Here is a 13,044-nt window from a genome sequence, read left to right as displayed (position 1 = left end):
TTAGCTTGTTAATTAAACATTTGATTTAAAATGGCAACATTTATAAATGCATGGCTGACATTAACATAGAAAAATAAGCCCCCATGTTTTCTGAAGTGACAGGCTAAGCAAACCAGTTTTTTTGTGTTTAGTTGTCATTTAATTTGTGAATGTGACTTTACAAACAGCCTCCCATATTTACTGTAGCAAAAAGCCAAGAAACTGCCTGACAGCTGAGGGTCTCTGTAGAACTGATCACAGTTAAACTTAGAACTGGATATTATGAACAATCTGAGCAGAAAAGATTTGTTTTTATAAATGGAACCAGTCCAGTTATTGCATCACCAGCCTGATAATAAATCTGCTGCTTCATAAAAAAACAGATATACTTTATAGTACAGTGAGAAGACCGGAAGTTTAATTGCTGCTTTCGTTGAGTTTACTTTCGTTTTTGAAAGAGAAATCTCAATTTGTGCTGGATTTATTTATTTTTTATCATTTTAAGTGAAATCCACATAAATTTGATAGAATCACAAATCAAGATGTTTATCTGTAGTTTTCAGTTTTCTGCATGAACTATGATCGACTCCTGGTTCTGATCTGAAGTTGCAGGTCGTTTGAGGTCAGATCAAAAGTTTATCTGTTTGGGTCAGCAGGATAAGACAAACACTTTCACTTTCTGAATGACTGACTTTAAATCAGCCAATCAGAACAGAGAAACAGACAATAAACTTCCTTTCAATAAAAGCCCAAGCAGAACTTTGACAAGAGTCTTTTCACATTTCAACAGAAAAGGTGAGACACTGGAATATTAATTTTACATGCATTTACATATGTTACTTATAACAATGTATTAGGGCCAATGTGGATAGAAAATAAAGGAGGAGTGAAATAAAACTCAGGAACTTCAAGAAAAATCTCAGAAATGTTTTAAAGAAAAAAAAAAACACAAGGAAATTTCTGAAAATCAAAAATTTGCATGAAAAAAAAGAGATTTCTTTTTTATTAATCTGAGAAATTTTTTGAAAATGAAACAAAATTTATGAGTCCAAAAAGTCATAAATGAAAAAAATGTAATTTTGAGATTAATCTCAGAAATGTTCTGGAAAAATCCTGGAAATTTCTGAGTTTCAAAAGTGGAGAATTTCCAATTTTTCCGAATAAATTCTGAGATTAATCCCAAAATCTGCTCCTTTTTTTTCTTCTTCCTACAATGTCCTCAATGCAACATTATAGTTATTTATTCATATAATTTGGTAACATCAACATTTTCTAACAGTATTTCAGAATTACTCAGCAATAGACGAGATCTGAACGAACTTCCAGAAACTTCAGCTCCATCAAGAGACTCTGTGTTTCTACTTTTTGCTTGGAAAAGGTGAGAGTTCAGCAGTCAGATGTTGCTTTAATGTAACTAGTGACTAAACTTCAACCTTTTTTCAGGAAAATCACTGGGATCCCACCATGGATGTAGCCGACATGCTCATAGATAAAATCTTCCAGTGGGTGAAGCTGCAGAAAGAAGCTGCAGAGAAGTTTGACAAACTGGCCACTGAGCTGGAGGAAACCAAGAAAGGTTGCAACATCAGCAAAGTTGTAGGCAGCTCAGTGTCTGTAGGAGGAGCGGCGGCCATGACAGTTTCTGGCATATCAGCCCTGGTCACTGGAGGAGCTGCGATCCCGTTCCTGTTCACGGCTGGAGCCGTGGCCTCTGGCCTCGGTCTGACCACTAACCTGACCTCAGATGTTGTGGACATCACTGTGGCGAGCCTAAACATGAAAGAAGCCAAGCAGATTGGTGAGAAGATTGAGAATCTCGAAAAGGGGATTGAGAAACTGATGGGAACGCTGAAGGAGGAAGGAGAGCGGAGGGAAAAGGAGGCTTCGTCCTTTGAGAAACTTTCTCCAGAAGATTATGTTGTAGAAATGATCGTGAGGGCCATGGCCAAACGAGAGGGGCTGATGCTGAACGCCAGGATCAGTCTGCAGACCATGCTGTCTGGTTTCTCCAAAACTTTGATCAGTGATAAGGAGGCAGATTTCGCTCTTCTTGGGATTTCTTTAGCTTCCAAGTTTGCGATGATCGCAGCTAGAAAGTCTGGGAAGAGTTTGGTGTCGAATGGCCTTCCAGAGCTGGCAGCAGCCATGGGAGCAAAAGCTGCAGGCAAAGCAGTCGGACGGGTGAGAAGCTCAGTCTGCTACTGAATATATGAAACATCAACATATTTTGTGGGACTTTATGACGGCATATTAAGGCCATTTTAGATAAAAATGTCCATGTTTTTTGTGCCATTATATAAACATTTTATTCTCCTATATTTATTTTGCCTTTCCAAGGTTGGAGCAGGAGTGGTTGGGTTGGCGTTTTCAGTTCCTGAGCTGGTGATCAACTGTGTCGATGTGAAAAACTGTAAGACTGAAGCCAGTCAGAGTCTGAGGAAGAATGCTGTGGACATTCGGAAAGCTTCTGACCAGATGGAAAAAGACCTTAAAAACATTCAGTAAGTCTGAAAGACGAAACATCTCACTAGTAAACTATTTTAAGATTCATTCCGATAATCAGATAATCCCCAAGATTGTCACAAAAGGGAAATCGGGGGGAAAATGACATAAAAATCTTGTTCTGTTAGCTCGACATGATTCCCACATTTTGCTCTTGACTCGATATGAACATGTAATGATCCATTGGGTAAAACGTTTTGATCAGATCCAACAGGACAAGAAATACATGGTTACCACAACATGTTGCTAAAACAGTCACATTTATAACCTTTATGAGAACTGTCTTCTGATTGGCGTTTTCTCTTCCAGATCGATCTTCCGGAGGTTAGCCAAGGTTAAACGCTCCATTGAAACCAAAAACAAGAGCAGTGACGACAGTCAAACTCTGCTGGACTTTGCACAGGATTCCTGCAAAGATGAATCCGTTAGGAAGTGGCTCAGGGAAAACGCAAAGTCTGAGATCTTCTCCAAGCTGGTGGACATGTTCCAGTTCCTGAAGGAAAAGCTTGATGAGGAAGAAGAAAAGAACCACAGTAATGAAGTTGACATCACCTTTGTGGCTCATGGAGCGATCACTGACTCCATGATGCCAGCCAGCTGCCTGCTGCCTCTGCCCACCGTCTCCGACGTTGTCCTGTACTCGCCCTGGAACTGCTACCTTGAAGCTACCGCGGCGTACGGTATCGCCACAGGGAAGATTCAACCTGTCCACAGACAGTTTTACTGCTCACCTGATCGTGGCTGCAAGGTTCCAGATAACGGGCATCGGCCCAAACGTCTCCCTGATGGGTGGAACTCCATGAAGAAAGCTGGAAATCAAAAGATTCCCAACATCATCGTGTCTCCTTTAAAATCACCTGAAGATGGCGTCTGGAAGAAATTTGAGAGGCTAGAAAGCAGATATGGCCACCCTGGAAGAAACCATATCCTCATCCCATTGATCCTCCCTGAACAAGATAATGAAGATGATGATGAAGAAGACATCCCTCTCCCTGTGGTCACCTTGGCTCTGTCTCTGGTGCTCATGTTCTCCAGATTTCAGGCAACGCTCCACCTCACCGTCTGCCTGGGGAAACTTTCCAGAAAAATGAAACTGGATGAGGAAGCTCTGAAGCAGCAGTATGCCTGCACCATCGACTTCACAGGAATGACCTCAACTGAGAAGATGTTGGCCTCCAAGTTCCAATCTATAATATCTTCAGTGATAAAGTTCTTCAGAAGAACAGAAAGCAGTGCAGAAACCCAAGTACATGAGAGGCTGGCCAAAGCTTTCAAAGCCATGTTCGGTTGAACTCTGAGACAAAATGGGTTCTGAGAAAATAGAAATAAAACCAGAACATCTCTGGTTTTATGAACTAGATGTTTTGGACTCCAGCTTCAGGTCCATCTCAACGGGTTTTCTTTGATTCATCATAGAAAACATTCATCAGATTTATGTTGTTCCACTTTCTGTTCAGCTTTTGTAAACTTTTACTGCACTGCCATCTAGTGGTCTTAGACTGCAAAGGAAATTTACCCCCAGTTTAATTAATTGATTTAGTGGCAGTGAGTACAGTTAGCGTCAGTCTATTCAAACAGTCATATTTACATTAAAGAAAATAACTATTCAATCAAAACAGATTCAAAACTCAAATTCAGGACATCAAATAATCAGAAAATTCAGCATTAAGTCATTTAGTTTCCAGCAACAGGCAACGACCTGGATAAGCTGCAGACGAATATTTATATTTCTCATATGTGTGGTTTTATTTGTTCACGTTTGTTTTTCTGTGATTATGCAGACATCACTCCTGTTATAAGCAGCAATGTATTGTTTATTAGTGTCAGAGTTACTGATTTATTCCTTATTGATTTACTTCACTGAAATGAAGAAATGTGTTTTTTAAATAACTTTAATAATATATCAATCTATGAAACTGGCCAAATTACATTAGTTTAGGTTAAAACTCTAAAACCTGATAAAATGTGCTGTACTCTGTGTTTCTCATCTTTTCTTAGATAGAAACCTTTTACACTACTTTTGATAACTGAGCTTACTGTACTTTATAATAATTAGCATCAATTTAAATGTTTCTATGTATGTATAATTTTTTTGTAAAGTGTCTTGAGACAATATTTGTTGTGAACTGGTGTTACATAAATAAACATGAATTGAATCTACAGCTCACAAGTCTTCAGTGTTTCTTGTTATTTTCCTTCAAAATATTCAGACTTTACAGATATTAAATATTTACTCTGATTCATGCATCAGTTCTGGGTTTGCACATTTAAAGTAGAGCCTACCAGGATCATGTGAAGCAGCTACAGGATTTAAATTCATGTAAAACATGTGAAGAGCTGCTGAGTTACAGTAAATCAGGTGACTGGCAAGAAGAACCAACTGATTGGCAAAGATTCCCGAGTCAAACCAGTTCAGAGGTATTTTCCTTTCACATGTTGTATTGTGTGTATTGTGATTCTAACCTGATTTCAGTAAATAAAACTCCATTCTAACTCAGTGTGACGTGAAGAGTACAGAGACAGAAAAACAACAGATAGACTAAACCCAATCTGATGCTAATACATCATTTATTTCTGTTTGCTGAATTCCTACAGATTTTACTGCATGCCTGCTTCACAGAGCAGATCCTGCTGCAGGTTTCTGCTCAGTTTTGGTCGGATTCTGGTATTTATTATGGTCAATAAACTCTAAAGCCTTTATAACCTCTGTGTGCTGCTGCCAGTCTTGGCCAGGCTTATCTTCCAAAATAGTTTTTTAATCTCAGTGGGATTTTCCTGGTGAAAAAAAGGTAAATTTTGGCTCTGAAGTTTCTCTTTCACTTTTTGCTCTTTGTTTCTCATTGAGGCGTGTCGCCCATGACGTAATATGATTCAAGGTTTATAAGTAAGACTGCTGGTCCTCTACTGCACCAGTTTCACCTGCAACAGGTAGGACACACTGCAGCTTTGCTCTAAGAAATTAACAGTATTACTATGAAATATTAGCAGTAATTTATTCTGAACTAACAGAATTTGGTTCTTATATTAGAGGAAAAGCTTTTCAGTCACAGAGTTTCTGTTATTGTGTAGAAATTTGTACAGCTGGCAGGAATGTGGAAATTTAAGTTAAAACTAAAAAAAACTTCAGTATTTTCTTATTGTAAAATGATTTTGTTTTTCTTCTGCAGGTTAACAGTTTCATTTTTAGTTCCTGTTCATCCACCAACCATGAGTGACCCAACAAGTGACCAACTCCAGAGAATGGTTTCTGTGATGAAAATACAGAGTTGGACGCAGTGAGTTTCCTGATGCAAATATTCAATGAGAAAATGCTGAGCAGCATCTTATTCTGCTCCAGAATGTTCTTATGAGAAATAATATCAGTTAGTTTGATGTATTTGTTTGGATCAATGCATTAAAACGAAGAAGTCAAATTTATTTGTAGCACATTTCAGCAACAAGGAAGTTTAACTGTGTTAAAAACAAAACGGTAAACAGTTAAAAACTTTAGCCTTGATGTAAAGGTTCAGGTCAGAGGTCATCCTGATCTCTAGTTTCCAGCTGTAATAACTGAAGCTGTTTGTTGATCGTTCATATTTAGGTCCAAATAACTTTAGTTTTGCTTCTGTTCATCCGGAGAAAGTTGTAGCGCATCCAGACATTTATCTGTTCTAAGCATCTGTTCAGTGATTGGACGGTTCAGAGTCACCTGGTGACATCATGATGCATCATCTGTGTAGTTATGGTAGATAACTACAGAGATTATAACAGATTATAACTATTCTGGTTATAATCACTGGGATCCCACCATGGATGTAGCCGACATGCTCATAGATAAAATCTTCAAGTGGGTGAAGCTGCAGAAAGAAGGTGCAGAAAAGTTTGACAAACTGGCCACTGAGCTGGAGGAAACAAAGAAAGGTTGCAACATCAGCAAAGTTGTAGGCAGCTCAGTGTCTGTAGGAGGAGCGGCGGCCATGACAGTTTCTGGCATATCAGCCCTGGTCACTGGAGGAGCTGCGATCCCGTTCCTGTTCACGGCTGGAGCCGTGGCCTCTGGCCTCGGTCTGACCACTAACGTGACCTCAGATGTGGTGGACATCACTGTGGCGAGCCTAAACATGAAAGAAGCCAAACAGATCAGTGAGAAGATTGAGAATCTCGAAAAGGGGATTGAGAAACTGATGGGAACGCTGAAGGAGGAAGGAGAGCGGAGGGAAAAGGAGGCTTCGTCCTTTGAGAAACTTTCTCCAGAAGATTATGTTGTAGAAATGATCGTGAGGGCCATGGCCAAACGAGAGGGGCTGATGCTGAACGCCAGGATCAGTCTGCAGAGCATGCTGTCTGGTTTCTCCAAAACTTTGATCAGTGATAAGGCGTGTCGCCCATGACGTAATATGATTCAAGGTTTATAAATAGGGCTTCTGGTCCTTTATCTGTTAGATGATTGCACCAGTTTCACCTGCAACAGGTAGGACACACTGCAGCTTTGCTCTAAGAAATTAACAGTATTACTATGAAATATTAGCAGTAATTTATTCTGAACTAATAGAATCTGGTTCTTATATTAGAGGAAAAGCTTTTCAGTCACAGAGTTTCTGTTATTGTGTAGAAATTTGTACAGCTGGCAGGAATGTGGAAATTTAAGTTAAAACTAAAAAAAACTTCAGTATTTTCTTATTGTAAAATGATTTTGTTTTTCTTCTGCAGGTTAACAGTTTCATGTTTCGTTCCTGTTCATCCACCAACCATGAGTGACCCAACAAGTGACCAACTCCAGAGAATGGTTTCTCTAAACCTGAAAATACAGAGTTTGACACAGTGAGTTTCCTGATGCAAATATTCAATGAGAAAATGCTGAGCAGCATCTTATTCTGCTCCAGAATGTTCTTATGAGAAATAATATCAGTTAGTTTGATGTATTTGTTTGGATCAATGCATTAAAACGAAGAAGTCACATTTATTTGTAGCACATTTCAGCCAAAAGAAAGTTTAACTGTGTTAAAAACAAAACGGTAAACAGTTAAAAACTTTAGCCTTGATGTAAAGGTTCAGGTCAGAGGTCATCCTGATCTCTAGTTTCCAGCTGTAATAACTGAAGCTGTTTGTTGATCGTTCATATTTAGGTCCAAATAACTTTAGTTTTGCTTCTGTTCATCCGGAGAAAGTTGTAGCGCATCCAGACATTTATCTGTTCTAAGCATCTGTTCAGTGATTGGACGGTTCAGAGTCACCTGGTGACATCATGATGGAATGATCGTCATTCCCTTCATCCCCCCAGGAAAAGAATCAGACAGCGTCCCGTTCTCTGTGGTCACCTTGGCCCTGTCTCTGGTTCTGCTCCAGTCCATGGAGCTGTACATGATGATGCTGTACATCATCTGTGTAGTTATGGTAGATAACTACAGAGATTATAACGAGCTAGTGGGAACATATAGATTTGTCCAAATTGTTATGATAACTGCTGTTTTTAAAGACTGAGGGAAAAAACCCGATGAGAGGAATCAGTTTACTATCTGAATCAGATCGGATTCAACAACAGGCAGAACTTTAAGTCATGACTTTGATATCAAGGCAGCAGGAGGAAGAGCTTCATTTAGCCATTTTTTCTACATTTTTATGTTTGTGCATGGCTTCAATATTGGATGTTGATGTGCAGGTTAACTTTATTTTTAGATTTTTTTATGTAAAGAAGGTGGAAAATTGATTGCAGCCGCTGATAGAGTGGAGATTAGAGGCTGTAAGTTTGTTAATCTATCAACTGTGGCAAAGAGCATTGCTGACGTTTATGTTTATAATTTCCTAATAAATATTTTTTCCCATGTTTTAGTGTAACCTGTTGGCTCAAATGAAAGGTTTGAAGTATATCACCGTTTTTTTGCCCCTCTCTGTTGGGGATTAATCTACATGGATTCAAAGTCTCCCACAACAATTAAACAGTAAAAGAGTTTTGGTCCTGGCCTGGAAAACCTACTGGTACTGAACCGGCGTCCACCGTAATGTGATCTGGCAAAGACAGGAATACAGTGACAGTAAGGAGGTAACAGACACACATTCATACTAAATATTTATAATCATTTTCTTTCTATAGGTGGGACATCTACAGAGATGTTCAATATTCACAAAGAACAAGGATCTCCAAAGAAAAGCTGATGAAGCTCGCAGAGAGAAATTGTTCAAATCCAGTCGTTTTGAAGTGGCTGAGAGAAAACTCCTTCACCAAACTGGTGGAGATGTTCAACTTCTTTAAAAAGCACATAGATGAGGAAGAGAAGAAGAACCACAGTGACACTGTGGACATCACTTTTGTGGCTCATGGAGCAATCAGAGACTTTATGATCCCAGCCAGCTGTCTGCTGCCTCTGGCCTCCATCAGAGACGTGGTTCTTTATGCTCCCTGGAACTGTGTCTCCGCAGGTGCAGAGCTAACATACGCCATCGCCACGGGACGACTGAAGCCTCAGCACAGAGTCTTCTACTGCTACAAGAAGGATGGATGTTCAGTTCCTGATTATAAACATCGACCTGTTAAACTACCGGACCGCTGGAACTCAATGAAACAGGCTGGAGACCAGATGATCCCAAACATCACAGTTAGTCCTCTAAGTCCAGACGATGGTGTTTGGAAGAACTTTGAGTTTCTCACCAAACTATACGGCCCTGTTGGGAGAAACCGGATCGTCATTCCCTTCATTCTCCCAGGAAAAGAATCAGACAGCGTCCCGTTCTCTGTGGTCACCTTGGCTCTGTCTCTGGTTCTGCTGCAGTCCAGGTTCAAAGCCACCGTCCACCTGGACGCCTGTCTGACTGACCACTCTATTGGACAGAAGCTTGACAGAAAATATCTGGAGAGGCAGTACGCCTACGCTGTTGATGGCACTGGAATGATGACATCTTCATCATTATGACATCTTATGACATCTTCAGTGTATTGTGGATAGAAAAGATTATGAATATGTTATATTAGCAGTTTATTTTGGTAAAAATGTGTTCTGCCAATCTAAATGTGTAAATTATAATATCTACATGAAGCTCCTCCCTCAGGTACCAGATTTCTGGGTTTTATAGTTATTAGTTTGTATTAAAATTACATCAAATGTTCTCATATTATATATGTATATACCATATAACTGTATATACCAAGACAACTGGAGTACTAGAAAATGTTGGTTTATTGGTTTCACATCCTGCTTTCACACATCACAGCTAAATGGTAATGCTGCAGAAAACCATTTTCTTCCAATCCACAGCTGGTCAGCCCAATTCTGATGTTAGAAAGTCAACAGACTCTCATGTGATTCTGTGTTGAATCTTATAAGACAACTGTTTGTGATTTTCTAATAGTTTGTAAACCAGTCACACATTTGGGAAAGGGAGGGACTTTGTGCCACTATATATATGCTGTAATTCCTGTCAATAAATGAGAAATTTGTATCTTGCAGACACTTTGTGTGGTTTCTCCCTCTACAGAGACATTTTATAAACAGTCAAGGACTGTAAGGCAGCTAATTTAGATCAGAACTCTGGTGTTGGGATGCAGAGAGAATAATCAGACACTCGGCTTGGGGTCACAGTGATCTGGTTGACGACCAGCTTCTTTATTATTTTTAATATTGCAACAACTAGAAAGTCTGTAACTAAGTTCAATTCCCTCCATTTCTTATTCTTCTGTTGTATTTTTCAATAAACTCTTTGTCTTTCCAGCATTTATACCATGTAATATTCTGCTGTGATGGGGCTAGTCATCCAAATACAGACAGTAATAATCATCTTAAGATGTTATTCTACCCAATAAAATGAAATATTTGTGTACATTTATAATTATAAAGATGTTTTAAGCAACAGTGACTCACTTCAGGTTAACGAAGGTGGATAAAACAGAAAACAGGAGAATCTACAGATGGTCCAGAATCTACAGATGGTCCAGAATCTATAGATGGTCCAGAATCTACAGATGGTCCAGAATCTACAGATGGTTCTGGACCAGATGGTTTTTCACTAACATTGAATAAAATGCAACTACACAGCATTTTTTGAGAAGTCTGGATTGCTTCATGTGTATTTTGCATGTTGCCTCTGACTGTTGCTTGTGACATTTCACTAATCTAAAACTAATAGAAAAAATTTATACAACTTACTTGCATACTGTATGTGGACTGTTGGATGTAAAATATATGAGCAGTAAATATTGTGCTAGTTATCAGTCCTGGACCAAAGAAAGCAGGAAAGTTGCAAGCCTTTAAAATTGTGACTCTTTTGATGGGTCAGAAAGACTCAAAAAAATTGTAACAGCAGCTGCGTGGGGCCCAATTTAATTTTTGCCAGGGGGCCCAAGATGCCTGGCGGCTCCCCTGTCTGCACCATCTGTAGGTGTTTCACTGGCAGGGAGAGCAGTTAGGAGAGTCTGGGTGTGAGACCACAGGCTGCACCAGACAACATTTCATTATAATTAACTTTAAATTGTTGCTCTGAGTCTTTTTAAAAATATTTTATCTCCTATAAAAGGAGTTTTTAGGTTGTTTTCTCTGCTGCTTGGTCATAGTTAAACATTTATTTCAAACATAAGCAGAAATTTATTCATGGTAGTGCAGCATTTTTTTTGCTCCAGTTTCTAATTTCTACACATGTGAAGCTCAGTGACAATAAATCAGCTGATTTACAGGAATAATCTGCTGTTATGATTATTATTCCTGCAGACAGGAAATATTTGCAGACCTTTGTCTGCCGAAATATTTGATGAATTTGATAACAGTTGTTCTATGTAGGATGATTTTGATCTAATTTCCTTGATCCTCACTCAGTCTGAAGTGCAAAGTTCAAAGAAAACTACATCATAACACCCAGCAGGTAAATTAACTGGTTTGCTGCGTTTTTACTTTAAGTAAAATAGTGACCACTGCTGAATGTCCTGGCTTTTATTCTCAGGTTATTTAATGTACAAGGTTTACTGTAATCCAACGATAGACTGAGAAACCTTCTTATTTTGGGATTTCCCAGGGACTCCCATTCAGTTTCTCTTTCAAGTATGTAGATGTGTCACAGCACAACAAAGAGGTGTGTCACCAGGTGATCAGTGATAAAACCTCAGAGCTTCAGGTGTTACCTGATCGGATGAAGCACAGCTCTTCATTTAACAGCAGGTAAGACTGGCTGAAGCTTTACTTTAACTATCCCACAGGATTCCTCCATGTCACACAGGATACAGGAAGGAGAGCAATCATCCAGCTGACAGAGGGCTGTAGCAGACTCAGCTAAAATCTGTGGATTTCATTCAGTTTGGAACAAAATCCCACCTGAATCATGTTTTAGGACTAAAATAAAAGCTTCTTTCTGCTTTCAGGTCCTGACTATCTGCGGACCATGAGCTACGTAACAACCAATCCCACCCTGATAATGTTACATTCTGCTTTCCAGGAGATGAAAAGGCAGAAGCAGATCCTGTGAGTTTCTGAACTCCTTTTATTACTGATGTTTCTGTTGTCTCTGCTTTAACCAATGCACTGAAGCAAAGAGGACCCACCAGGTTCCAGCAGGACAAAGTGATCAGTCGTTTCACACAGCCGTGAATTTCAAGTGTACACGTGTAAGAGGAGTGTGGGGGTAAAGAGTGGAGCCCCCTACGCTCTTGGTTCCAGATTTCCCTTCGGGGATGCTGGCATGTTCAAACTGGGGCTGGCGAAGGTATTTGGGAGACAGATTTGTGTATCAAATGCATTAAAATTAGGAAAGAACTGAGCAAAGCAAGGTGGGTCACTTCCAGACTCTCCCCTTGTTCATGCAAGATCCACATGCATCTATCTCACACCTTGGATCTCTCAAAGTTTCCCGGCGACACCAGGGGTGTCCATCCAGAGTAACCACCCCAGGCAGGTGGGCAAGAGAGCCTCCACAAGCCACTGATAGTCAGAGCCCAGATTGCCACCCAGGACATACCAGACCAGCCCAAAACTATGGGAACTAGAAGACCGAAGCAATGATTTTCAGAAAGTCAAACCCAGAAACTTGCTAAGCAAGTCTTGATTATTTGGAGGTCTCTAAGCAACCATACCTTCAGTTTTCCTGCCACTGTCAGTCTGAGGAGGTCTGCTTCTCTCTGCAGCCTGGTTTTCTCACATTATGACATAGTTAGCTGTGGTTGGAACATGTTCTGTGAATACTGTGATCACAACAAATACCTGTTCTTGTTTGTCCACAGAGATGAGAAGAACAGGCTGATGAAGCTTGCAGAGGATAATTACGCCAATCGAAAGGCCCTGACGTTGCTGAATAAAAATACTTTCCCCAAGCTGGTGGACATGTTTAATTTCTTTAAAAAACACATAGATGAGGAGGAGAAGAAGAACCATAGCGACACTGTGGACATCACTTTTGTGGCACATGGAGCAATCGGAGACTTCATGATCCCAGCCAGCTGTCTGCTGCCTCTGGCCTCCATCAGAGACGTGGTTCTTTATGCTCCCTGGAACTGTGACTCTTATGGTGCACAGCTGACATATGCCATAGCCACAGGAAGACTGAAGCCTCAGCACAGAGTCTTTTTCTGCTCCAAGGAGAATGGATGTACAGTTCCTGATGAAAAACACC

General features: G+C 39.9%; 2 protein-coding genes across 3 annotated transcripts; both read left to right on the top strand.

Moving 5' to 3' along the window:
- Positions 1-512: 512 nt before the first annotated feature.
- LOC111611702 lies at positions 513-4,533 on the top strand. Of its 2 annotated transcripts, XM_023349455.1 has the most exons (5): positions 513-774; positions 1,259-1,357; positions 1,423-2,160; positions 2,317-2,480; positions 2,791-4,533. In XM_023349455.1, exons 3-5 carry the CDS (start codon positions 1,444-1,446, stop codon positions 3,770-3,772), a joined length of 1,863 nt encoding a protein of 620 aa, XP_023205223.1. In that variant the 5' UTR covers positions 513-774; positions 1,259-1,357; positions 1,423-1,443; the 3' UTR covers positions 3,773-4,533. The 2 variants fall into 2 exon arrangements, with proteins under 2 accessions (XP_023205223.1, XP_023205224.1); XM_023349456.1 differs by lacking the exon at positions 513-774 and having other exon boundaries at positions 1,211-1,357.
- A 1,121-nt stretch (positions 4,534-5,654) lies between these two features.
- LOC111611707 lies at positions 5,655-9,859 on the top strand. The gene is made up of 3 exons (XM_023349513.1): positions 5,655-5,756; positions 7,171-7,281; positions 8,552-9,859. Exons 1-3 carry the CDS (start codon positions 5,689-5,691, stop codon positions 9,366-9,368), a joined length of 996 nt encoding a protein of 331 aa, XP_023205281.1. The 5' UTR covers positions 5,655-5,688; the 3' UTR covers positions 9,369-9,859.
- The last annotated feature ends 3,185 nt before the right edge of the window (positions 9,860-13,044 follow it).

This window comes from Xiphophorus maculatus, chromosome 16 (genome assembly GCF_002775205.1).
Source record: "Xiphophorus maculatus strain JP 163 A chromosome 16, X_maculatus-5.0-male, whole genome shotgun sequence".
Taxonomy (NCBI): Eukaryota; Metazoa; Chordata; class Actinopteri; order Cyprinodontiformes; family Poeciliidae; genus Xiphophorus; species Xiphophorus maculatus.
Note: the sequence above shows the minus strand (reverse complement) of the source record. Positions and strands in the feature narration are given on the sequence as shown.

What these genes read in the sequence shown, in the direction of transcription:
- LOC111611702 (XM_023349455.1), top strand. Translation starts at nt 1,444, where the DNA reads ATGGATGTAGCCGACATGCTCATAGATAAAATCTTCCAGTGGGTGAAG. An exon ending in CAGGCAAAGCAGTCGGACGG is followed by an intron (nt 2,161 to 2,316) that starts GTGAGAAGCTCA and finishes TGCCTTTCCAAG; the next exon opens with GTTGGAGCAGGAGTGGTTGG. An exon ending in AAAGACCTTAAAAACATTCA is followed by an intron (nt 2,481 to 2,790) that starts GTAAGTCTGAAA and finishes TTTCTCTTCCAG; the next exon opens with ATCGATCTTCCGGAGGTTAG.
- LOC111611707 (XM_023349513.1), top strand. Translation starts at nt 5,689, where the DNA reads ATGAGTGACCCAACAAGTGACCAACTCCAGAGAATGGTTTCTGTGATG. An exon ending in AAAATACAGAGTTGGACGCA is followed by an intron (nt 5,757 to 7,170) that starts GTGAGTTTCCTG and finishes TTTCTTCTGCAG; the next exon opens with GTTAACAGTTTCATGTTTCG. An exon ending in AAAATACAGAGTTTGACACA is followed by an intron (nt 7,282 to 8,551) that starts GTGAGTTTCCTG and finishes TTCTTTCTATAG; the next exon opens with GTGGGACATCTACAGAGATG.